The sequence below is a fragment of the Rhinoderma darwinii genome, chromosome 3, assembly GCF_050947455.1.
Source record: "Rhinoderma darwinii isolate aRhiDar2 chromosome 3, aRhiDar2.hap1, whole genome shotgun sequence".
NCBI lineage: Eukaryota > Metazoa > Chordata > Amphibia > Anura > Rhinodermatidae > Rhinoderma > Rhinoderma darwinii.
This window is the reverse complement of record NC_134689.1, coordinates 367752620-367780083: the sequence shown is the minus strand read 5'-3', so window position 1 is coordinate 367780083 and position 27464 is coordinate 367752620. Positions and strand designations below refer to the sequence as shown.

Genomic DNA, 27464 nt, shown 5'->3' with positions numbered 1-27464 from the left:
TTTGGAGGCTATTTGGAGCCTGAACAATACAAGTTCAGTTGTCAGTTGTTCTGAGGTTACTGAAATAGCTTTGTGTTCATTGCATTCGCTCCCCCCCCACCCTAATCACACAGCATTTGGTGCTACCCACGATATATCCAACGGGATTAGAAGGGGAATATACTGAGCTGGTATCAAATATTCCTGGGTTCATTGCTCCAGGGGGAAGGGGAGGGAGGTATTTTTTATTATTGTGTGTGATTGACAAAGCAAGCAGTAGTATGTCCATGTATATAAGGCAGTGGACATTGAGACCCCAATTCAGCATCTCAGAGACTTCACAAGGTGCCAGACCTCATTATGGAGAATAAACGGGTATTCTTTAACATAACGGCAGATGGGATCACCCTGGGACGAGTGGTGATGGAGGTATGATGTGGGATCTATAGTGGGGCTACTGAGCATGGGGATATATAGTGGGGCTACTGGGCAAGGGGATATATAGTGGGGCTACTGGGCAAGGGGATATATAGTGGGGCTACTGGGCAAGGGGATATATAGTGGGGCTACTGGGCAAGGGGATATATAGTGGGGCTACTGGGAATGGGGATATGTAGTGGGGCTACTGGGCATGGGGATATACAGTGGGGCTATTGGGCTATTTTATGGTTTTGTTAAAAGAACAATAAGGTGTTTTTTATACCTTATGCATTGAGAACTGCACAGCTTATTGTATGTGTAGATGCTTAGGTATATATATATATATATATATATATATATATATATATATATATATCCTGTATGTTTGGATATGCTTTGTAGATCTGTTTGCTTGACTACGTGGATGTACTATGTTTACATTGTTCTGTATACTCGATTTCTAGTTCTGTTTGCTTATATAAATTTATACTTCCCCTATAAAAGTTAAAAATCATGTTCACTCAATCTAAAGTAGGCAAAAATTATCATTCTATACCACATATGTCTTCCTGACAACACACAATATGCATTTCTCATCAGCTTATTTGCGTGCCTGGCATAGCCTTGGCACTTCTTTAAGGATTACGCACTACTTGAGTGCTTTTGAGGAGTCATTCATTATAACACGATGTTTTCAATTATTGCCAGGATAAATCTATACCAGCCACTAGTTGTTAACCCAAGTACCCAAAATCAGATGCATGCGTATTACATATATATGCATAATGGAAGTAACTTAAACAGAAAAAGGCTGCATAAATACTATATTTTGTGGAAATGGACCATTTTTAGCTTTCCATGTTATTTCACACAGTCCTATTGTTTTACTATTTCAAGGTTTTTCTGTAACTGCTGTTATGGTGACCTACATCTAACAAACTCTTCTTGGGCCCCCAACATGTACACAAATATGTTTGTGAGAGCAAACTTGTGCTGTTCTACACCGCAACAACCCGAGGACTGGTGGGACTTGCCTGAGTTGGAACTATCTCTAGTCAGCCTCATAACCATCACATAGTCTGCTTATATGTTGCCTCTATGGTGCTTGCTCCCCTCAGCCCCCACAGTGTGCCACGTGATTTTCCTCTACGGTGCTTGTTCCCCTCAGCCACGACAGTACGCCATATGAGTTGTCCCTATGGTGCTTGCTTCCCTCAGCCCCCTCAGCCAGCCATATGATTTGTCTCTATGGTGCTTGCTCCCCTCAGCCCACACAGTACGCCACATGATTTGTCTCTATGGTGCTTGTTCCCCTCAGCCCCCACCGTACGCCATATGAGTTGTCTCTATGGTGCTTGCTCCCCTCAGCCCACACAGTACGCCACATGATTTGTCTCTATGGTGCTTGTTCCCCTCAGCCCCCACCGTACGCCATATGAGTTGTCTCTATGGTGCTTGCTCTCCTCAGCCCCCACAGTACGACATATGATTTGTCTCTATGGTGCTTGCTCCCGTCGGCCCCCACAGTAGGCCACATGATTTGTTTTTATGGTGCTTGCACCCATCAGCCCCCAGAGTATGCCATATGATTTGTCTCTATGGTGCCTGCTCCCCTCCGCCCCCACAGTAGGCCACATTATTTGTCTCTATGGTGCTTGCTCCCCTCAGACCTCACAGTACGCCACAAGATTTGTCTCTATGGTGCTTGCTCCCTTCAGCCCCCATAGTACGCCACATTTATCTCTATGGTGCATGCTCCCCTCAGCCCCCACAGTACGCCACATGGTCTGGCTTTATGGTGCTTGCTCCCGTCAGCCCCTTCAGCCAGCCATATGATTTGTCTCTATGGTGCTTGCTCCCCTCAGCCCACACAGTACGCCACATGATTTGTCTCTATGGTGCTTGTTCCCATCAGCCCCCACCGTACGCCATATGAGTTGTCTCTATGGTGCTTGCTCTCCTCAGCTCCCACAGTACGACATATGATTTGTCTCTAAGGTGCTTGCTCCCGTCAGCCCCCATAGTAGGCCACATGATTTGTCTCTATGGTGCTTGCTCCCCTCAGACCTCACAGTACGCCACATGATTTGTCTCTATGGTGCTTGCTCCCTTCAGCCCCCATAGTACGCTACATTTATCTCTATGGTGCTTGCTCCCCTCAGCCCCCACAGTATGCCACATGGTCTGGCTTTATGGTGCTAATAGAACATACACCCTTGCTCCACCTGTTATCCGACATCACAAGCCAGACAGCTCCATCATGCCCATTCTCTGTGGATCTCATAGTCTGGTCAAAGCTTTCCAACAAGAGCTTTACTGTTTGCAAAGGAATGACATATGGTGTTTCCATCATAAGTAACAGTGGATAACTAGGATAGCTACATGGGCACTAGTTATTTATGAGGCAGCTGTCCAGAGCGGGACTGTCCACCCTTCTGTGTCACACGACTCGGTCTGAAACATCCCATGATGGAATGCATAAGCAGTAAAAGCAACTTCAATGGGAGAAAAAGCAGATTGTTTGGTACTGATTATCTACACAATGTCATCTTTATACTGGGGCAATTCTCAATACTGAGTCTTTCTCTATAATCAGGTTTAATATATAGTGAGTGGAACCATTGTACCTCTGTAAAACTGCATTTAAGAGCATGCAAGCTTTCCGCAGCACCACTATGAAGATAGTGCAGGAAACTGAAAAAGCTATTGAGTAAGGCCTGGTGACATTCTGGTCCTGTCTGCATTGCAGTTACTGAACTGTGAATGTCACTGTATGCCAGCAGAACCAGTAAGGTCTATTACCATCTCATTGTTCGTTCCACGGTACCATTTAGTCCAGTATAATCTGTGTCTAATGTAACAGATGACATACCACGGGGGAAATCCCATTTATTAGGCTCAGATTACAATGTAGCTATTGTGCGATATTTGCCAAAAATTGTGATAGCATGCCAGACGAGCATGCAACAGAGTAATAAATATTCCCGCTCCCTAGCACATTTTTTCCCACTAACTACTGGATATGTGTCAGCCCCTTTATGGCTGTACCTTTAAGTGTCATTCTGCGGGCTCTTCAAATGGCACTGTACCTTCTCAGAAAATTAGAGCCTAGTTAGTGTTCCTTTTCAGTGGTACATGCTTCAAACACTCCCCTCCCCCATAATGTGTGATCACTGCTTTATCTCAGATAACTGTGATATGGCACATACCTCCCTCCTGCTACGTGAGATTGTTCCGAGACAGCTTCTTCCCACCCCTCCTCAGTCTTCCCTTTCTCACTGCTGCTGAGATGGTTCTTCTCAGTCACTGCAGTTTGCTGTGTGACATCTGAGACAGGATCAATCACTAGAGGGAACAGTCTGTGTGTTGGCGAGCCTGAAGGCTGGTTTACACATACAGATGCTTTATTGGGGCGAACAATCGCTGCCAAAACCGTTCCAACATTTAGAGGTAAAACCACTTTCATGCTAATGGCCACGCAGTAATGCAGCTAAACAGCAGTTTACTACTTGTCCATTAACAATGAAAGCTCTTTAACCTGCAATCACGCTGAAAACTGTGACGATCTACATGTCAGTTTTGGCTGCATGACTGGCGCACCTTGGCTGCGGTGCGTCAGCGATGTGAGAATCAAACCTTAGGATATCTTCTACTGATAAAACCTGACTACAGAGAGACTGCTTGTAGTCAGAATCTACTAATTAATCACAAAATTCTGTACATTAATAACAAATACACCCAGCAGCGAAACAGGACTAAGGGTAGGGACAAACAAAAAGGGTGCGTCTGCAATGCGGCCTAATACAGAGCCGACACACAGTTTTGCCACAAATTGGAGAGTTTTTTAAAAGTTTGCACATTTTTGCAGGTCAAACTGCGGTTTACCTGTATAAACACGACGATTTGTTGTTAAACCACATGCCAGTCTGTTATTTGGCTACATCGTGGCTGCTATGTGTCCCTGCCCTAGGGAGGAAAAATACATGATTAAAATATATACAACAAAGTGGCAGTTTTATTTTATTTGATATAGTTTAACATGCACAACATGAAGACAATGGGACGCAGGACCACATACTGCCCAAAAAAATAAAAAATAAAAGGAAAGGTCTATATAAATAACTTTGCATTATCTAATAATAGTTTCTGTGTCTGGTACAATGATCCATAGCGGCAGGACTTAATACAAAGTCAAATGTGCAACGAAGATGATGCCAGAGCTCTAAATCCTATAATGCTTCAGAAGACAAATAAATTCTATCCTTTCAGCTCAACTAACCTTTATCAGGGATGTCCCCATGGCTGGTTAAGCCTTGGTATAATGCAAATGCATTCTTTTCAGGGATCAAGGCATGTCAGTGTGAGCTGTATGATACCTCCACCTCTGCTATCAGTTACACATTACTAATAAATTGTAAGCTCCTGGGGAAAGGAATCTGATCCCCCTCCCTTTTATCTAAATGTGTCCTCTCTGCTTATTGTAGTCTACAATATAAGTAGATGTGGAATAGTCTAAATATGCGTCCCATGCACACAAATAAGAAGGGAGAGCGGATAGTTTATCTTCTGGACTAGATTTGTTTAATAAAAATGTCTAATGAAGAATCATGTTTATGTCTCACAGGAGACCACTTATGACAGCTAATTAAAAATGTCCCAGATTGTGTTTTTGCATTTGGTATGTCACGATCTGTGGGTATGCGCTGGCCCTTTAAGGCCGTGGACGAGCATGCGCGCGTACCCTACGGGACACAGCAGAACGAAGCGGAAGTGAGATCCGGCGTCTCGTGTGGAGGAGATGCGGGCCAGCGCTCACAGATCCATGGCTGTGGCCGTCAGGTGTGAGTAATCCCGACGATCCGCGGCCACTACAATATTCCTCCTCTTACGCCCCCTCTTCTTAGGACCAGAGCAAGAGAGGAACTTTTTAATGAGGACAGGAGCATTGAAGTTCTCTTCTGGCTCCCAGGACCTCCCCTCTGGACCAAACCCCTTCCAATCCACCAAATAAAATGTTCTTCCTCCTACTTTTTTGAAGTCCAGGATCTCCATAACCCCGAATACATCGGAAGAACCAGTGGGAGCAACTGCAGTGCTAGGCGTTTTTGTGTAGCGGTTCAGAACCACAGGCTTCAGGAGGGACACATGAAAGGAGTTGGGGATCCTGAGGGTAGGAGGCAGCCGAAGCTTGTAAGAGACAAGGTTGATTTTCTGTGGAATCTCAAGGGGTCCGAAGAACCTGGGAATAAACTTGTATGACGGCACCCTCAGCCAGATATTCCTTGAAGATAGCCAGACTTTGATACCTGGAAGATACAGAGGTGGCTCTCTTCTGTTAGCATCTGCTTTTCGCTTCATGCGATCGACTGCCTGCAGAATAGAGGACTGGGTTTGCTGCCAGACCTGTAGAAAATCTCCAAATGCAGAGTCAGCTGCAGGTACCAGGGATGTAGCCGGAACAGGAAGAGGAATTTGTGGATGTTGGCCGTAGACTATGTAGAATGGTGTGGAGGTGGTGGACTCACATGTGTGGTTGTTCTAGAAGATCTTGGCCCCGGCCGGGGAGGAGGATTTTTGTATGAAACCCCTCTCCAGATTCTCCTTGATATAGGCCGACATAGACTGAGTCTCTGGCAAGGAGAGAGGGTACACTCGACCAAGGGGAGGGGATGCATTTGTAACCAGTTCAATGGGGCAGTCATAAGACCGGTGTGGAGGAAGCGTCTCAGCCTCCTTCTTGCTAAAGACATCCGCAAATTGAGAGAAATGAGGGGGTAATCCTGCCAATGACAGGATAGACAAGATGGATCTGTAACAGATAGCGGCTGCGACATTTGAAGCCCCATTGGAGTACTTCTCCGGAATTCCAGTAAAGAACTGGGGCATGTAGTCAGAGCCAAGGCAGGCCCAGTAGGACAGGATTGACGGCTTTAGGCAAAACAAGAAACAAAATTAGTTCTGAATGAAGGGCTCCAACTTGGAGCTTCAGCGGCTTGGTTTCAGATAGGATTGGGTCAGGCAGAGGCAGTCCATTCACCGAGGCAACAGCCAAAGACGTCTCCAGAGCGACTGTGGGCAACTGGAGAAGATCCACTAGGTCTTTCTGGATGAAGTTTGCTGCGGACCCTGAGTGCAGATATGCAGAGACCCAGATAATATGGTCATGGGAATGACTTTCTATCTAGCGCCGTTCCCCCTAGGGTTGTCTCTCCAACCAATCCAAGGCATTGGAGTTTCTTTTGCTTCTGAGAGCACAAACGCACAACATGGCCTTTCGAGGCTGCAATACAAACAAAGTCCTGAAGTGCGTCTGCGGTGTTTCTCCTGGGCAGATAGTTTGAGCCGGTCCACCTGCATAGGCTCCTCGGGTGGGACAACTGGTGAGAGCAACAGGGATTGCTGGAAGATAGGAGCCAGCTTAGGGAATCTTCTCTCCCGACAAACCTCTTGGGATCGCTACCAGATCCTCAATTCAATCCGGGTGGCTAGAAGTATGAGGTCATCCAGGGTAGGTGGCAGATCATGAGCGGCAAGCTCGTCTTTAATTTTAGGAGATTGTCCCTGCCACAATGTAGCCACCAAGGCCTCGTTGTTCCAGGACAGCTCTGCCGCCAGGGTGCGGAACTGAATGGGGTACTCGCTGACAGAGGTGTCCCCCTGGTGAACGTTCAGAAGAGATGCAGCTGCTTAGGAGACTCATCCTGGTTCCTCATATACCATTTGAAAAGTCTGTAGGAAACACTGGAAGTCACGGGTCTCTGGTCCCTGACGTTCCCAGATAGGGTTTGCCCATGCTAGGGCCTTGCCAATAAGGAGTGAGACTGTAAATGCGTACCTTGTGCCATCAATAGGAAATGCTCTGGCATTGAAGTGGATCTGGCGCTGGTTCAGAAATCCCATGCAGGTCCTCACGTTCACCACCTGGAGGTGTTGGTCCTGCCGTAATTGGCAGACTAGCATATCCGCCTGCATGGCTTGTGATGTCGTCACGGTCTTGGGTTGACCAGCAGGGTCCATGGCCTGAGCATACTGTTACGATCTGTGGTAATGGACCCACTGGGCCGTACCACCGTAGCGGGATAGCAGCTGGCCAAACAGTGTACCAAGACAATGTCTATATAGTCCAAGCACAAGGGTACCTGTAGCAGTTCAGACAGTAGTAATGGCTAGGCTCAGATGGGACCTTGGCAGCAGACACCAGGCGTGGTGTAACACAGCAGGCATGACCGATGGCACAACATGACTCCAACTTTCTAAGGCACAGTAACAACGGTAGCACGGGATACAGGTAGCAGGTACGGGAACACTGGGAACAGGATAACACTAAGGGACCATTTGCAAGACTAACATGGGTAAACACAACAACGCTCAGGCAATGAGTGAAAGGGCAGAGCCCTTTTTATAGTCCAGGGTGATCATGGGTTAATTGATGACTATTTTCATGCGCGCGCACTGGCCCTTTAAGGCTGGGCACGAGCGTACGCGTGCATCCTACGGGACACAGCAGAACGGAGCGGAAGTGAGCGTTGGCGTCTCCTGGGGAGGAGATGCGGGCCAGCATTCACAGATCCATCGCCGCAGCCGTCGGGGCATGAGTAATCCCGACGGTCCGCAACCGTGGACGCTACATGGTACAATTGTAGATGTCAAATTTAAAGCATGAATTAGGACATTCCCCCTCCCATGACACATTTTGTATATAAGCCCAGGGGCGATGCTATGGGGGTGCAAAGGTAGTAGTCACACCCGTGCCCTGGAGCCAGAGGGGGCCCAAAAGTCCCTCACCCGCATAAGAAGACATCAGTATTATAAATGATATATGGTAGGTAGGGGCCCTGTTATAGGTTTTGCATTAGTGCTTTTACCTACCCCTCTGGATAAGCCCCATAGTATTATATAAACTGTAATAAGATTGTCAATAATGACTCCATGACAACTAATAAAGTAAAGTAATGAAGATTTTAAAACAGAGGACCAATAATCTATTGTTGGTGTATTCTCAATATAGGCATCAAATAGGACATGCAATTATATTGAAGCAGATGTCAACTGATTTAAACGAGGGACAAAGGAATTATGTCCCAAATCTGACTAATCCTCAACCAGCCACATTGGAGCCGCTTTAAAATCCCACTGCCCTCAGCATGCTTCATTAGAATCCAAGGATTAACGTGCCAGCAGATCAGGGGTTAAATAATAGCCACCATATACAGCTGCGTGCATCTAGGTCTGGTTGGCATACATTTTTAAGGCATTCAAATTCTTTGGTTTCCACCCACAGTTCAAAAACATACTTATAGGTCAAATGGCTTCCTATGAAACTGGCCAGTGAGCCCTACTGGGGACAGGGACTGATGTGAGTGAATGCCTCGTGTATACTGCTGCAGAATATACGAGAATAATGGGAAATAATGAAATAAATAACGACAGTGTGAAAAGTCTTTGCATGGAGCCAGTTGCTTCCTTTTAGTTTACTGCAGGATTTAAGCCCACTGCAGGGTCTGTCGCCCCAGGGATGCTGCTGCTATAGCACGAAATCTGTTGTGGGAGGAGTTATGACATCACTATGTGTGGGAGCAGAACGCAGGACTGCAAGATGTGCGAACGTCTGACTCAGACAAAGCAACACACCCAGAATATGTCATCACCAGGGAGACATGTCCCTTCATGTGCACGCTGGAAACATGGTCAGCAGTAACATTAATTAAAGTTATATTAGAGAAGTGCATTATGGGCAATTACACAATGTAATATAATTAAAATTGCGCCTTTTCGAACCTGGTAAAATTCCAGTAATAAGCCCGCAAAGCTGCACAGAAACCACATTCCTCCGCTGCAGAATGCAGTCACTGTCTACGACATGCTGTAGTGAATACCCATCAGCACATTACCATAGTCTGTGCAAGAGGTCCATTTACAGAGTGCAAGTCTAAGACCTGAATTCTAAAATACTTCATTCACACGCTGCATAGAAATATCCGGATGGATTTAATGCCCTATATGTTGAGGATTTCACCCATTTCTATGCAATGGGTGAATTCTACAGCCAAATCAGCAGTAAAATCCACATGTAAAGCTGGCCATACACTTCAGAAAATCGGGACATGGCTTGTGAACGAAGAAGTCAAACTTTTTCTGTAGTCATATGCAATTTATTAGTAAAGACAATGCGTTTCAGGACCGAACTGGTCCCATCATCAGGTCATTATGTATATACAGTTCAGATAGCTGTCGATAATTTGGCCAACTCCTATTCCTCCCGAATCTCCCATACATAAGCACGCTCCATGTGTTTTCAATAGGGGGAAGGGAAAAAGTCGCTGCCAGACCCTACTGGCAGCTGCTTATCCACTTACGAAAAAAAGGACTGACCCTTCTGTCCCCCTACATCTGCGGTCTGGGGAGAGTCAGTACGCCACCATACACATTAGTTGGTCGGCCAGCCCTGCCGAAATTGTACAGTTACATCATAGCCGGGAAGTATGATTATGGAGCGGGATCACAAACTCCGACACAGCCGTCACCTAACTGCAATAGCCGGGATCAGAGATAACTCCAATCCCAGGCACTTTACCTCTAACATGCAGTCAATAGTGACCACGGGATCTAAGCCTTCAGTCCGTAGGCCCCCCACACGTCTGCCGCAAGTCTGCCAACTGTGTGCTTTGGCAGGGCTTAATAGGAGCCTGTAAAAAACACATCATATTGCAATACGTAAGTATTGCAGTATATTGTGCAAGCGATCCAGCAATCGCTTGTTCAAGTGCCCTAGTGGAACTAATAAAAAACATTTAGGTCTCATGCACACGACCATAGTGGTGTGCACGGCCGTAATTTGCGGCTCGGACGTCTGCGGAGCGTTACCCGCGAGCCGCCCGAAAATCGCAGGCCGTGCACATGGCCGCGTGCATTAATTTATATGAGCCTGAGCCGCAAGATGCGGCCGTAATAAGACACGTCCGTTCTTTTTGCGGTCCAGGCTCCTGGGCCATGCACGGACCGTGCAAACCACGGTCGTGTGCATGGGGCCATTGAAATGAATGGGGCCGCAATTCACCCGCAGATTTGCGGGTGAATTGAGGCCGCAAAAATACGTTCGTGTGCATGGGGCCTAAAACAAAGGCTTTTTTATATAAAAGAAATTAAAATAAAAAAAACGTTTCCCATTCCCCCGAAAGTAATGCAAAAAAAAATAAAATATACAACTGGTATTGCCGCGTGTATTAAAGTCTGAACTATTACAATATAACATTATTTAACCCACGCTATGAAAAAATTAAATAAAACCGCCTAAATTGCTTTTTTTTGGTCACCTTCCCTCCCACAAAATTGGAATAGAAAGTGATCAAAAAAATCGCATATACCCCTATGGTACCAATAAATACTACATCTCATTCCGGCAAACAAACAAGCCCTCACATTGCTCAATTGACGGAAAAATAAAAAAGTTATGCCCCTGAGAATATGGCGACACAAAACAATAGTTTTTTCTTTGTAAAATTAGTAAAACATAAAAAAAATAAAAAAATTTGGTATGGCCGTAATTGGATTGACCCGCAGAATAAAGATAACATGTCATTTTTACCGCACGTTAAACGCCGTAAAAAAACAAAGCCCAAAATGACAGTTGAGGAATCATTTTTTTTCAGTATCCCAGAACTTTACAATAAGGTACAATAAATGGTGCCGTGAAAAACTACAACTGGTCCCGCATCAAACATGTCCTCATACGGCTTTATCGACAGAAGAATAAAAAGTTATGGCTTTTGGAATGCAGGGAGAAAAAAAAAAACGAGAAAAAAAATAAATAAATAAAAATGGCTGTCGTGGCATAGGGTTAAATACGTTTCTCTAGGACTGTCATCACTGCTTTTCAAATATAAATGTCACCCTTTAAGGGGCCTGTGAACATTAGCTATAGCTTCAACCCCTTAATTCTTGGCATTTTTGGGGGTCCCAGTGTTCGCCCCTCACTTACCAGACTTTAATGGCATATTCTAATAATATGCCACCAATATTTATGGTAAGAAAAACCCTTTTATAATGGTGATCTCCCTACGCAGGGCTGTGACATAACAGGACCTACAGTTTCAGTGCTGAGCTGTCAATCTCAGAACACTACAGAATACAAATGAAAAATAACTGGGCCCAATACAGATCTTTGTCGTACACTACTGCTAACTTTCATTTGAATTTAATATGATTTATGACTACCCCAATGGTACATCCAACATGCAAATTAGAAGTGACTTCCTAGTAAAAATCAATCATGTTACTTGGACACCATATATTTTTCATGAATCATAACAATTTATGTCTTTGTATGGATGAAGTGGTATGAAAAATACAGCAATAATGCTCAATGCCAAGATGAATGTGGTAAAGTCTACTAAAGGTGCCTTTACACGCTTCGATATTGAGTATTATTCGCCGATATCTCGTTCGTGTGACTTTGTGCTACTCGTCTTGGAAAATCAAATTGTTATATGTTGTTCTTACTTGCCATGAAATTGTAGCCACATGCGTATAGAGGCCGGGCACCGAATTCTAGATGGGGGGTTTATTTTCCAGACCATGAAGCAATTGCATTTACAATGTTACACTCACAGCGATTTGTGGATCCTAGAAAAATTTCTTATATACCTGAAGATTTCTCCAGCCACGTAACATTTTCTACAAAAAGCGTATAATGCTATAAAATAATCCACTGCCACTCTGGTGCTGACGCTTCCCTTGTTCCCTTTCGGTCTCTGTTCTTACTGCTCTAGCGATGACGTGTTGACACAACATGTGACTGCTGCAGCCATTCACTGGCTGTAGTGGTGACGTGTCGACACCACTGAGGTCACTGCTGCGGGCCAGTAAATCAATAGTTAATCAATACATAATATGTAACCCCAAATGCCAATAAAAGCTAGTACTTGTCCAGAAGTAAAAACAGACCATCATAGTAAAAGGTACGTTGATGGGTTTAAAAAAAAGTTATGGCTCTTGGAATGTGGAAATGCAAAAAAAAATAGGGGCCCAAAACAACCCGGTTAAGGGGTTTACATGTCCTATCTTTTGCGATTTACGGCCATGCCCGCAATCACGGCCTGTGATGACGGGCACGGTCATGTGCATGGGGCCTCGGTGTAGAGAAAACAATTAATGAATAATAGCTTTTGTGTTTTCCAGTCATAGATCTGTATATACTGTATATAAGAATGTGTTGGACTAATCTGTGTTCTTATCTTTCCTTAGCTCCGGTTCGATGTAGTGCCCAAGACTGCAGGTAAGTGGCGCATTCAGGTATTTGATCCCCAGTGGTGTCAGGGTGCAGTGGTGCAGAAAAATCCATAGACAAGAAATGTGCATTAACTACTGTTAGTTGTAGTAAGATAACTTTGTACGTACTGTATAGGTGATAACATACTGCACCATTGGTACTAAACCCAACATAAAGTCTTACATCCCTTTTTGATGCATCACCTTTGCAATATGTTGTCATGTTGGCATGTTACTCTTTTAAAACTCAGTTTATTGTATCCCTTTAAAGGGGTTTTACCATAAACATTATGTATCACCTATTCACAGGATAGGTGATAAATATCTGATCAGTGGGGGTCCGAACGCTGGGACCCACACCGATCAAGATAACGGGCTCACTTTGCCCTAGTGGTAGTGCACATTCTTGTCCACCACTTAATTAATTTCTATGCGGCTGCCGAAGATAGCAGCCCTATAGAAATGAATGAAGCGGTGGTCAAGCATGCGCGCTACTGCTCCATTCGTATGAGGTTCCCAGTTATGACAAGGTAAGCCCGTTCTCATGATCAGAGGGGGTACCAGCGGTCAAACCCCCAACGATCAGATATTTATCACCTATCCTGTGGATAGGTGATAAATAATGATTATCAGAATAACCCTTTAAGGCATCAAAAACTGCAACAAAAACATGTCTTTCCAGCCTTAAAGGCCTATATTCTTTCTTGTCTATTTGCAGAAAATTTCCTTAAACTCTGTACGGGCGAAGCCGGCTATGGATATAAGGGCTGTACTTTCCACCGCATCATCCCTAGCTTCATGTGCCAGGTAAATTACCCGTGACCTAATTCTCCTTATATGTGATGGATACTTTACAGCTACCCTGATTCATCTTTACATAGTTTCTCCTTTTAAGCACGGGCATACACAGTTGAGGGCAGCACTGGACATAACCAAATGACTATGGGAGTTGCCCTCTTTTTGCTGGTTTGTGACCTTGCTCCTCTCTCCCTCAAGGTGGGTAGCACTATAGTCTCTGTGTGATGGTAGTGCGGCCAATCTAGGGACAAGGATAGGAATGAGCCATTTATATAGAAATTGAGTGTCTTGGCTTTATGACAGGTATGTCACTGTCTTTGAGACTTTTCGACTCTTCCCAAGCTTTTCTGTCTATAACTAGCAATAACCACTGAGGCTCTGTTCACATCTGCATCGAAAGCTCCGTTAGCAGCCTCTGTCACAGATTCTATCAAAATCCAGCATGCAGCACTATGTTGACTGGTAAAATTACGGACACCATGACGGAAACTGGACAGAACCCATTAAAGTCAAGGGGTTGCGTCGGGCACCGTTGGTGTCCGTCATGTGACACATACGGGACTTCCGTTTTCTGACTTTTTCTGTTCCTATGACGGAACATAAAAACGGAAAACCTATATCCTATAGACTTATTGTCTGACATTTGAGTTATCCCAATGTAATCAAATTTAGTTTGCCTGTAATACTGCAAAACTGTGTGTACCTTAAAGCGTGGTAAAACCACCTTCATCTCAACATTTTATCTTGTTATTTCACGATCACCACCTCGATATCAATCTCTTACTATAAGATCATTCTAATTTTCCTCCTTATTTTTTACTGGCCATCTGGGTCAACATCTCATCAAACCAGCATCCAAAAACTGCACCATTCACCTCTTAAAACCTGAATCTTTGTATTTTTCGCTTGTCTGCTATCTTTTAGTGCAAACATGAGAATACAGAAAAAACTGGGAATATTATAATAAAGCTGTCCAACAGCTTAGAATTCATACATATTGGACAAAAGTCAGCTATCTACTAAAAGGTGCTGGTAAAATAGTGCGCTTCAATGGGCTTGTGTCGCCCACTTTTACTACCTCTTTTATATCAGGGTTACTAGGATTATGCCTAGCTTCCCTACCTTTCTCTTGTATTAATGTTAATCTATTTGTTTTGCTGCTAAGTAAGTGTATACAACTGTATAGTAAATAAAGGTAATATTTATTATTACACACAGTCATCACACTTAGATATAAAATACACCAAACACATGAACACAGTAAATAATCACAGTATAGTATTAGTGTATCCCAATACTAATATTAATATGTATTGAATACACTGAAACTACACGTGGCACAGTATTATAAACAAGGTATCACAATACTTATTATATTCCACCACCCACTTATCTAAACATAGATGAGTTGCGTTACAATACACACAGGCTCACTGTTTCTGTCCCACTCCCTCCTAACTATAACTGTACCTGTACACTAAGGGTTAACAAGGGATGTGGAGGATAAAGGGTTACCAGGGTATAGGCAGGTAAATGGTAAATGGTGGTAAAGGGTTAATGTGCGGGAAAACAGGTACCAGGGAAAGTAGGGGTTAGAGAAGTGTAGGAGAGAGAGAGAGAGGGAAGATACTTAGCGGAGCATGGGGTCCTTGGTATAAGGCAGTCTATTGGTCTGTGTTGGGGAGCAGGAAACAAGAGAGAGCGGACGTACCAGCTCAGAACTATTTAAACCTCGCTGGTACGCAAGTTCCTGAGCCAGGCCCGGCTCACATGTGTCGGCGCGATGATATGACGTCACCGGCAGATACATGAGTGCACGGGGGGAGGGAGGTAAGTTAATCAGTGGGGGATGTCCTGTGGTGCACTCGTGCCCCACAGGATACATCCCCAATCACCTCTCCGGCCCCCTGCGGAGTGTGGAGACAGGAGATCAAAGACAGTATCTCCTGTCTCACTCTCTTGTAATCAAGTCAGGACAATGACTAATTGTCATGGTCCTGTTATGACTGGATTTCTACGACCTGGTCGGCAGATATGGGGGGGGGGGGGGGGAGAAGAAGGATTAGGCATGTTTGATTTCCACATGCCCAATCCTTTCTCATTAAAGATAAATCGCCAGAGATGTCTAGGGCCGCATTGTGCTTGGACAGCTATGTTGTATCTATACAGTTGTAATAATGCAATAGTAGGCCAAATAAGAGTACCAGCATGGTAATGCAATCATACAGTTATGCCCAAACAATAGTCACAGCCATAAAGTACTACCAGTACAATTGTGCGAGGCTATATCATTGAATAGAGCCCTGACTGACACATACGGAAACAAAAGGTTTCCGTTTCCATCACCATTTATTTCAATGGCGACGGATCCGGTACCAATGGTTTCTGTTTGTCTCCGTTGTGCAAAGGTTCCATCGTTTTGACGGAAGCAATAGCGTAGTCTATGGTTTCCGTTTGTGTCAGTTGGGACTCTATTCTGATGAAAAGCTCAGATGGAACGTCAGAATAGAGCCCTAACGGATATGTGAACGCAGCCTTAGCAGTGTTCCTAAAGAAATGCCTGCAATAAAAGAGCATAAAATAGTACAAATTACATTCACAAAGTAATGGCAGTCCTAGCAATACACACAAATGTGCCAAACACATATCTGTGTTCATGTAGCAGAATCAGCCTACTAGTGTCCATATAATACCACTTATATTAGTGCCCATATAATAGCAGCAGTCATGTTGAGAACAATATTGTGCTCTCCATATTACCCAAAGAATAGTAATAGCCATAGTCAGGGGCATAACTAGGAAAGACTGGGCCCCATAGCAAACTCTTGACTGGGCTCCCAGGTGCCACACGCAGCCCCACCTTATAGATAGTGCCCTCTGTAGATGGTGCCATACAGCCCCCTGAAGACAGTGCCATACAGCCCCGCCTATAGGCAGTGTCACACTCCACTTGTAGATAGCGCCCCCAACCTCCCCCTCTAGTTGAAAACCCTAAACGTTACATATTCATCCTGATCCCGTTCCCACACTGATTGGCAGGGCAGAATGACTTGCCCCGTCAATCAGCGCCTTTCAGCGACAGAGCTAGCGGCATGGGCCCCCTCATGCCACGGGCTCCGTAGCAGCCGCTACGGCTGCTACAGCGTTAATTATACCACTGGCCATAGTGAAAATAGTGCCCATATAATTTTGCCAACTTCAGCCTTCCTTTTATAGCGTCATAGTGTCCACATAATCGTGCAAACCACAGTAGTCATATAATAGTGCCAGCAATATTATTCACATACCTCCCAACTTTCAAGTATCGCAAAGAGGGACAACTGATGCGGCACGCGTAGCCTTTTAAGCCGTGCCTCTAATCCCGCTCAATCCCCGCCCATACACACCAGGTTCAGCGCACAGAGTATCATGTTCCCATAGTGCCTCCTACACAGTATAATGCCAAATAGCTGCCCCCACACAGTATAATGCCCTCTGGCTGCCACCATACAGTATAATGCCCCCATAGATGCCCCATACAGTATAATGCCCCCATAGCTGCCTCATACAGTATAATGCCCACACAAATGCCCCATACAGAATAATGCCTCATCCAGTAGCTCTCCCCATACAGTATAATGACCACTTAGATGCCCTTATACAGTATAATGCCCCATTGCTGCCCCTATACAGTATAATGCCTCACAGCTGCCTCTATACAGTACAATGCCCCTATAGCTTCCCCCATACAGTATAATATCCCAATAGCTGCCACATACAGGATAATGCCCACACCTTATGCCCCCATGCAGTATAATACCCACACAAATGCCCCCATACAGTATAATGCCTACACAAATTCCCCCATACAGCATAATGCCCCATAGCTGCTCCAATACAGCATAATGCCCCAATAGCTGCCCCATATAGTATAATGCCCCCATAGCTGCCCATACAGTATAATGCCCCCTTAGCTGCCGCCATACAGTATAATACCCCCAAAGCTGCCTCATACATTATAATGCCCCCATAACCTCCCCCATACAGTATAATGACCCCATAGCTGCCCCATACAATATAATGCCCCCTTAGCTGCCACCGTACAGTATAATGTCCCCATAGCTGAACCATACAGTATAATGCCCCTTAGCTACCATCATACATTGTAAAGCCCCCATAGCTGCCACCAAACAGTATAATGCCGCCTTTTCTGCCCCAAACAGTATAATGCCCGATAGCTGCCCCATAGAGTGTAATGCTGCCTTAGCTCCCCCATACAGTATAATTCCCCCTTAGCTACCCCTAGTGCCAGTGCCCACATAGATAGTCCCATACACAGTGCCCATGTAGATAGCGTCACAGTGTGCCCTGTAGCTAGCACTACCCCCCCTGAAGCCATTGGGACTCCCTGTAGGGGCAGAATCCCCTGCCAGAGCATCGGCCACGCTGTAGCCGGGGATTCCGCTCCAGGAGGAGCCCCTGATGTCACTGCCCATATATGGACAGTGACGTCAGGTATTTCCTCTAGGATGGGAATCCCCAGGCAGGGCGTCAGCAATTCTCTGGCCAGGAATTGCAATCCAGGAAGAGCCACTGACATCACTGTCTATATATGGACAGTGACGTCAAGGGCTTTCCCTAGCTCAGCGCTTAAAGTAGCGCTGTGCCTGGGGAGTCCTCTGTACTAATGCTGAAGCAGGGAGCTGACAGTTCCCTGCTTCAGCATTGGGTTCAACTTCATCCTGAAGACGCAGATAGAGTTGACAACGGGACATATCACCGGCCGCGCGGGACACTGCGACACCCACCTGGAATCGGGGACAGTCCCGCTGAATCTGAGATGGTTGGGAGGTATGTTGTATATATAGTTTATCACTATATACTCTCCTGCATTGTTCACTCTTGTGACAAGCATCTTCCAGGTTTTACCTTTTTCCACACTTTGCAAGTATTCTATGTTTTTGAGAGCCTTTATGATATACACTGTTTTTTTTTCTATACCAAGGACAACACGTCACCCATGGCCATATATTTTTACATATAATTGTTACAGCATTTGTCCAACCCCCATATCCTTCATATGAAAAAAGTAACTGCCCCCTAACTGATTACGCCAGATTTTCCAACAAGAATTGCAACTAAACGTTTCTTATACTTAGATAGCAGTCTTTCACATTTCTTTTGAAAATGTTTAGCCCCCTTTTCTTTGCAGACTTGGATTTTTGCAAATGTGAAACAAGCTTAAAGGGGTTTACTAAGGCTTAAAAATGTATGACCTAGCCCTAGTATGTTTGATCGATGGGGGTCCGACCCACAGGACCCTCGCCGATCAACAGAATGAAGGGGCCTTCATTGTTTACAAAGATACAGCATCATACATATGAATGTGGCTGTGCCTGGTACTGCAGCTGTAGTACCAGGCATCAGCTGCCTGTACAGATGAGCCCTGTGCCTGTATAAACAATGAAGGGGCGGTGGCGTCCGCTGAAAATTGAGGCCCCTTCATTCTGCTAATCAGTCGGGGACCCAGAGGTCCAATCATTGATGGACTATCCTAAGGACAACAGACAACCCCTTTTTCTGATTTTTGCTATCCTCTTATGAATTCCATTTCCCAGTGTCACAAATCTGTCCTAATTTTGTAACATTTTGTGGGTTCTTCTATCTTTTCCTCCTCTCCTCTATAACAACTAGAATTACATATATTCCTACCCGTTCCTCTTTATTTTATTTTTACCCTCATTCCAGGGTGGCGATTTCACCAATCATAATGGCACCGGGGGTAAGTCTGTATATGGTGGTAAGTTTGAAGATGAGAACTTCGCTTTAAAACACAGCACTCCAGGTGTTCTCTCTATGGCAAATGCAGGGCCCAACAGCAATGGCTCTCAGTTCTTCATCTCAACCATCAAGGCTGACTGGTAAGAAGAAAAAAAACTAGGAAGACATAACGAAATTGTTCTATAAAAATGCAACTGCTTGCCATTAACCCCTTAATGACCAGGCCTATGTTTGTCCTTAACCCCTTCAGGACCCAGCCTGTTTTGGCCTTCAGGACACAGCCGCTTTTTTCAAATCGGACATGTGTTACTTTATGTGGTAAAAACATCGGAATGCTTTTACCTATCCAAGCCATTCTGAGATTGTTTTCTCGTGACATGTTGTACTTTATGTTACTGAAAAAATCTGGTCGATAATTTTGGTATTTATTTCTGAAAAACACCAAAATTTGGAAAAAATTTGCAAAACTTAGCATTTTTCTAAATTTAAACGTATCTGCTTGTAAAACAGATAGTAATACCAAGCAAAATTGTTACTAGTTAACATTTCCCATATGTCTACTTTATATTTGCATCGTTTTTTGAACGTCCTTTTATTTTTCTAGGACGTTACAAGGCTTAGAACTTTAGCAGCAATTTCTCATATTTTAAAGAAAATTTCAAAAGGCCATTTTTTCAGGGACCAGTCCAGTTCTGAAGTGGCTTTGAGGTCCTTATATATTAGAAAATCCCCAGAAGTCACCCTATTTTGAAAACTGCACCCCTCAAGGTATTCGAATCAGTATTCACAAAGTGTTTTAACCCTTTAGGTGTTTCACAGGAATTAAAGCAATGTAGAGGTGACATTTACAAATTTTTTTTTTTTTGCCGAAACTCATTTCTAATACCTTTTTTTTTGTAACACAGAAGGTTTTACCCGAGAAATGCAACTCAATATTTTATTGCCCAGATTCTGCAGTTTTTAGAAATTTCCAACATGTGGCCCTAGTGTGCTAATGGATTGAAACACAGGCCTCAGAAGCACCCAGTGGATTTTGGGCCTTTTTTTTTTTAGAATATATTTTAATCACCTTGTCAGGTTTGAAAAGGTCTTGTGGTGCCAAAACAGTGGAAACACCCCAAAAGTTACCCCATTTTGGAAAGTACACCCTCAAGGAATTTATCTAGGGGTATAGTTAGCATTTTGACCACACAGGTTTTTCTCTAAATATATTGGAATTAGTCTGTAAAAATGAAAATCTAAGTTTTTTCTGAAAAAACACATAGACATTTTTAATATTTACATGGAATAATGAAGAAAATGCACTCCCACATTTGTAAAGCAATGTCTCCCGATTACGGCAATACCCCATATGTGGTAATAAACTGCTGATTGGACCCACAGCAGGGCCCAGAAGGGAAGGAGCGCCATTTGGAATTTGGAGCACGGATTTTGCTGGATTGGTTTTCGATGCCATGTCGCGTTTGCTACGCCCTGGAGGGACCAAAACAGGGGAAACCCCCTAAAAGTTACCCCATTTTGGAAACTAGACCTCTCAAGGAATTTATCTAGGGATTTAGTTAGCATTTTGACCACACAGGTTTTTTTGCAATATTTAGTGTAATTAGGCCGTGAAAATGAAAATCTACTTTTTTTCTGAAAAAGCATAGAAATGTTACATTTTTACAAGTAATAAAGGAAAAAAAGAACCACAATATTTGTAAAGCATTTTCTGCTGATTAAGGCAATACCGCATATGTGGTAATAAACTGCTGATTGGACCCACAGCGGGGCTCAGAAGGGAAGGAGCGCCATTTGGAATTTGGAGCACGGATTTTGCTGGATTGGTTTTAGGTGCCTTGTGGCGTTTCCAACGCTTTGGAGGGACCAAAACAGGGGAAACCCCCCAAAAGTGACCCCATTTTGGAAACTACACCTCTCAAGGAATTTATCTAGGGGTATAGTTAGCATTTTGACCACACAGGTTTTTCCCTAAATATATTGTAATTAGTCTGTAAAAATGAAAATCTACTGTTTTTCTGAAAAAACATAGACATTTTTAATATTTACAAGGAATAACCGAGAAAATTCACCCCAACATTTGTAAAGCAATGTCTCCCGATTACAGCAATTCCCCATATGTGGTAATAAACTGCTGATTGGACCCATGGCAGCGCTCAGAAGGGAAGGAGCGCCATTTGGATTTTGGAGCACAGATTTTGCTGGAATGGTTTTCGGTGCCATGTCGCTTTTGCAACGCCCTGGAGGGACCAAAACAGTGGAAACACCCCAAAAGTTACCCCATTTTGGAAACTACACCTCTCAAGGAATTTTTCTATGGGTTTAGTTAGCATTTTGACCACACAGGTTTTTTGCAGAATTTATTAGAATTAGGCCGCGAAAATGAATATCACAAGGGATAAAGGAGAAAAAAAGTAGATTTTTTGCTTTCTTATTTTTGTTTTTCACCTCCGCCTTCCAAGAGCCATAACTTTTTTCTTTTTCCGTCAATAGAGTGGTGTGAGGGCTTATTTCTTGCGGGAGGAATTGTAGTTTCTATTGACACCATTTAAAGTGCCATACAATGTACTGGGAAACTGAAAAAAAATAATTTGCGAGCTGATATTTGAAAAAAATCAGATTCCATTTTTTGGGGTTTTCGTTTTTACAGCTTTCGCCGTGCGATAAAAACTAAAACTTTACTTTATGCCTACGGCTCAATACAATTACGGTGATACCAAATTTATATCGTTTTTTTTAAATATTATACTACTTTTACAAAGAAAAATCTATTTGTTAAAATAAAAATAGTTTTGTTTCACCACATTCTGAGAGCCGTAACATTTTTATTTTTCGGTTGATTGAGCCACGGTGGGAGGTCTTATTTTTTGCGGGACGAGCTGTAGTTTAAATTGGTACAATTGTTTGGTACATTAAAAGTGATCAAAAAGTTGTATTACATTTTTTTTTGAGAGCTAGGGTGACAAAAAAAACAGCGATTTTGGCGGTTTAAATTATTTACGTTTTTTACGGTGTTCACCGTGCGAGTTAAATAATGGTATATTGTAATAGTTCGGCCTTTTACGGATGTAGCGATACCAATTTTGTCTATTTTTTACATTACTTTAGAAGAAAAATGGGAAAAGTTTTTTTTTTTAACTTTACATTTTTTTCTTTCTCACTACTAATAACTTTAATTCTTCTACACATTTTATTAGTCCCCTTAGGGGACTTGAACCAGCGATCATTGGATATCTGGTACAATATACTGCAATACTAATGTATTGCAGTATATTGTTATTTTTACAGGCTTCTGTAACCGCACGATCGCTGTTCCTGTCCGTTAGTCCTGGGTGTCAGCTGTAATACACAGCTGACACCCGCAGCGTATGGAGCGGGCTCAGCACATGAGCCCGCTCCATACATCAACCCCTGCACCATGACGTGCTATTAAGTCATAGTGCGCAAAGGGGTTAATGCACAGCGGATGGTATGAATATTGCAATATTGACGTGACAGTCACACTGACAGCAAGCCCCGGAGGACCGGCCGGAGGCTGCTCCTCCGAGGCTCCCGTACATGGCAACCCGGAGGTCATTGTCTGGCCTCCGATTGCCACGACAAGCATCGGCAGCCCCCACAATCACTTAGTGGGGGCTGCCGATGTGCTTCAAACCCATTAAATGCGGCGATCGCAATCGGTCGCCGCATTAATGGGGTTAATTGACGAAATCAGCGGCGATGGTCCGCTGACCGGCAAGACTGGAGTGTCAGCTGTTGGGGACAGCTGACCTCCCGGTTCCCGGACACTGTCCGTTAGAACAGTGTGCGCCGGGAACCGCTCTGCAACTGTACGTTCTGGTGCGGGAGGCAAGCCCTCTGCAGGATGTACAGTTGCGGCGCAGCGCGTGAAGAGGTTAAGGACCAAGTATTCTTTTTTGTTTTTTTATTTTTGCATTCTGAGAGCTATAAGTTTTTTATTTTTCCGGCGATGTAGCTGTATTAGGCTTGTTTTTTTATGATGTCAGTTTTTTTTAGAAACTTTATTGAAATTTTTCAAATTATTTAAGGACTACACAATGCGATTGTTTGATCGCTGATATAATGCTTTCGTAAACTCAGTATACCAAGGCAGTACTGCCTGTTAGTGTGAGGCACCATGCACATGACCGTACAAATCGTCCGCATTATGGACACATTCACTTCTACTGTCCACGGACACCTTCCCGTTTATTTACGGGAAGGTGTCCGGCCCATAGAAGAGTACCGCAAAAGATAGGACATGTCCTATCTTTTGATTTCTACGGTCCGTGCTTTCATACTTTGTATGGGAGCACGGGTCGAAAATGCAAGGGGCTGTCCGTGGCCGGCCGTGCCCACAATTGCGGCCCGTGATTACGGGAACAGCCATGTGCATGAGGCCTAAGAGTATGTTCACACATGGCATAAACACTGAAATTTCCGACCTGATTTTTTTGTGTCCGGAAATTCAAAGTGAATTTGAGAGATTTGAACCACTGATTTTTTTTATTTTTTTTTATAATATGTATAATGTCAGCATCTGCACAATGTATATAGTGAACATACTGCTCTATTTAGGGTACAGATAGCTGCCTCTAGTCTATGGGGGATGCGTGATAACACATCCAGCAGAGGTGCAGCACGGATGCACCTCGAAGGTGAAAAAACAGCAGTTTTTGACGTCTGAGGTTTCATACGCTCGTGTGAATCTAGCCTAAGGGTATGTTCCCACAGCCAGGATACACTGCAGATTTTCCACAACGGAAAATCTGCAGTGTAATCTAAAAAAAACGCAGGAAAATCAGTCACAAAATTTGCAGTAAATAATACTAATTTTCTGCGCATATTGCTGCAGAAACGCAATGTAGCTGTGGAAATCATCAGTTTTACCTGCGGATTTAGAATGAAGCATTGATTGAAGCAAATTTTATGTGCACTTGCGGATTTCCAGTAGTTTTTACAGCATTTCCGCTGTACAAACTGCAAAAAAACTCAACTTGCGTATTTTAGTGCAGAATTTATGCTCCGTATTCAAGTCTATGGCCCAAACACACAGCTTCTCCGCTCAAAATATGCAGCATAAATTGACATTCTGTGGATTTAAAAGCTGCACCACAGAACACTTTCCGCATGACTTTTCAGTGGTTTTTTTCCAGTGTGTCACTAAGATTAGCAGAAATCTCATCCACTTTGCTGCGACTGTAAGGCTGGGTTCACACGTGGCGGAATTTCACTTAAATTCCGCTGCGGACACTCCGCAGCGTTAATCCGCAGCGGAGCCGTTTGTCCATTGACTTACACTTTAATTTAGCAGTGTTCGTTTAGACGAGGCGTAAAATTCCGCTGCGGAGCATAGGCTGCGGAGCGGAATTTGGTGTCCGCAGCATGCTCTGTCTGTTGCGGAGCAGTGGCGGACTCATGGCGGAATTTCTCCATTGACTTCAATGGAGATTCTAAATTCCGCAATGAAGTCCGCAGCTGTCATGCACATGTTATGTGTGCTGCGGATCCGTCTTGCTTTTTTAACTTGACATTTCTTCATTCTGGCTGGACCTATGTATTTCTAGGTCTACAGCCAGACCGAGGAAGTCAATGGGGCTCCCGTAATGACGGGAGCGTTGCTAGGAGACGTCTGTAAATAGTCACTGTCCAGGGTGCTGAAAGAGTTAAGCGATCGGCAGTAACTGTTTCTGCACCCTGGACAGTGACTACCGATCACAATATACAGCAACCTGTAAAAAAATATAAGTTCAAACTTACCGAGAACTCCCTGCTTCTGTCTCCAGTCCGGCCTCCCAGGATGACGTTTCAGGCTAAGTGACGGCTGCAGCCAATCACAGGCCAAGCACAGGCTGCAGCGGTCACATGGACTGCCGCGTCATCCAGGGAGGTCGGGCTGGATCCCGAAAGAGGGACGCGTCACCAAGACAACGGCCGGTAAGTATGAACTTCGTTTACTTTCACTAGGGAAAGTGCTGTCCCTTCTCTCTATCCTGCACTGATAGGGAGAAGGGAAGCACTTTTCCCGCAGTCCGCAGCAGCTAGTCCGCATCAATTTACTGCACATTTTGTGCAGATCCGCAGCAGAATCTGCAACGCAGATTCTGTGCGGCATTGATGCGGACAGTTGCGGAGGAAATCCGCCACGTGTTGTCATGCCCTAAAAGTTGCAGAATTTCCGCACAGAATTCTGTTGCGAAAATTCCTACAGAGTATCATGCCTGTGGGAACATACTTTAAGGTCTTCCTTCACATATTTCTTCTGTTTAGGTTCCGTTTCTGGTTTTGGTTTAAAAAATCCATGCAAAATCTGCATCAAATCTTCACTGTGTAAATAAGGCTGGATTCACACGTGGCAGATTTTGTATTTTAGAAATTTCTGCGACTATGAATTAACTCCATTCAATTGAACTTGCAGAAATCCATGCGCTTGCTGCAAAAACAACCTAAACAAACCTGCAACAAAATTTGCCATGTGTGAATCCTCCAGCAAATGTTATATATTTTCTGCTGAATTCCCATCCAGATTTTCTGTGCAGAAATTCTGCAGCATATTACAGTAGCAGCAACGTCAATGAGATTTGAGCAAATCCCTACACTGCAATAAAATATCCACAGAAAAGACGTGCAGATATGGATTTGCATTGTTGAATCAGAATCTGCAGCATGTCAAATTATGTTTGCGGAATTTAGGCATGAAAAACCTTGTTGTAAATCCTGCAGTGAATACGCAACGTTTCCAGCAGGCCTAAAGCTGGCAGGCAATCTTTTAGGGCTGTGCCTCTGCCACACAGCAATGGCAGGCCTGGGGGCCAATGTTAGGCTCCCGGCTGCCACGGCAGTTCAACTGCCCGTGGCTAAACGGCCGGCAAAGGAGTTATCTCCAATCCCAGCCATAACAGCGGGAGCCGGCTCTCAGTCACAGCCGGACTCCCACAGTGATCGGAATGACGTATTTGTTCAGAATTCTGTAGGCACTAGCTCCTGCAGATGGCGTACATGTACGTCATTCTGCGTTAAGAGGTCAATAAGTGTATTTCTAGATCCTCATATCTTGCACCAATATTATTCTCCACCTCTTCTTAATCCACTGTTCTCTTCTTGTCCGCAGGCTGAATGGTAAACATGTGGTGTTTGGCAGTGTAGTTGAAGGGATGGAGGTGATAAAGAAGATGGAAAGTTACGGTTCCAACAGTGGAAAGACCAGCAAGAAGATTGTTATTGCTCATTGTGGGGTTCTAGAAGATGAACCCACTGCTTAAAAAACATCTATTAAACCACACATAGAATAACCAACTATACCGTATGACTGGCATACATGGCATTACTGCATTCAACATGTAAAAGAGCAGACCATAATGCTTTTCATCGACATATGCTCCTTTCTCTACCATATCCTAGTTTTCTGGGATGTGTGGCTAGGACTGAACACTACATCATTGCCATTATCAATGACATTAACTCTGAGTCCTAGCCATACCAGCCTTAGTACAGCTGATCGTGTAGCAGCCATTCAGTAGTCACATTACTTTGCTTATTAAAATATCTTTTAGAGTCTTGACGACTTTCGCATTCAGGACTCACATACATGCATGACGTCAGGAAGCCTTCTGTCTCCCATCCTCTCGCTGTATGAGGAGCAATACCTTGCAAGTGTACTGTTTACGTCTGGAAGAGCCATTTCAGGGTTTTTTCTTATTCAATGTTTATTTGATGTTTAAACGTATAAATAAAATGCCAAATTAACGATATAACTATGATGCTACGTTTCGTAAATGTATACCAAGTGGCTTTGTGATATACAGATGATCACAATGATGGCAAGTATGGACAAAACCATGAAGGAAGCACAGCTTCTGCCAGGGTAATGAGGTCCCCTGGTCCATGTTTCCAGGAGGTGAAGCATTGTCATTATCCATGTGCACACTGTGAGAACAAGCTCCTTTTTTCTGATGCTAATAAACAAGCCGGGCTTGTAAAGGTGTCCAGAGTCCCCACTATGATTACTGGGCAACTGCGGCTGTGATACGTTTGGGAAATTATGGAGCTGTGCTGCAAAAGAGGGGGCAATGGGGGAGCTCTGCTGCAAGTAAGGTGATTTATAGACCTGTGTATTACTTGCTATTAGCCTTCCTTTCTCTATTGGGCACGGGTACCATAGAGGCAGTCCATGCGGCTGCTATGGGGGCCTCGAAGAGAAAAAGAGGGAGAGAGGGCCCTTTGATATTGGGTAGTAAGAA

The 27464-nt window shown here is 44.0% G+C and overlaps 1 protein-coding gene across 1 annotated transcript; it reads left to right on the top strand.

The window, feature by feature from the left end:
- The first annotated feature begins 212 nt into the window (after positions 1-212).
- LOC142748265 (peptidyl-prolyl cis-trans isomerase-like) lies at positions 213-26919 on the top strand. The gene is made up of 5 exons (XM_075855367.1): positions 213-408; positions 12643-12673; positions 13385-13473; positions 19192-19364; positions 26336-26919. Exons 1-5 carry the CDS (start codon positions 340-342, stop codon positions 26484-26486), a joined length of 513 nt encoding a protein of 170 aa, XP_075711482.1. The 5' UTR covers positions 213-339; the 3' UTR covers positions 26487-26919.
- The last annotated feature ends 545 nt before the right edge of the window (positions 26920-27464 follow it).

Coding starts and splice junctions, on each gene's coding strand:
- LOC142748265 (XM_075855367.1), top strand. CDS start 340: ATGGAGAATAAACGGGTATTCTTTAACATAACGGCAGATGGGATCACC. Junction 409..12,642: donor TGGGACGAGTGGTGATGGAG/GTATGATGTGGG, acceptor ATCTTTCCTTAG/CTCCGGTTCGATGTAGTGCC. Junction 13,474..19,191: donor TCCCTAGCTTCATGTGCCAG/GTAAATTACCCG, acceptor CCCTCATTCCAG/GGTGGCGATTTCACCAATCA.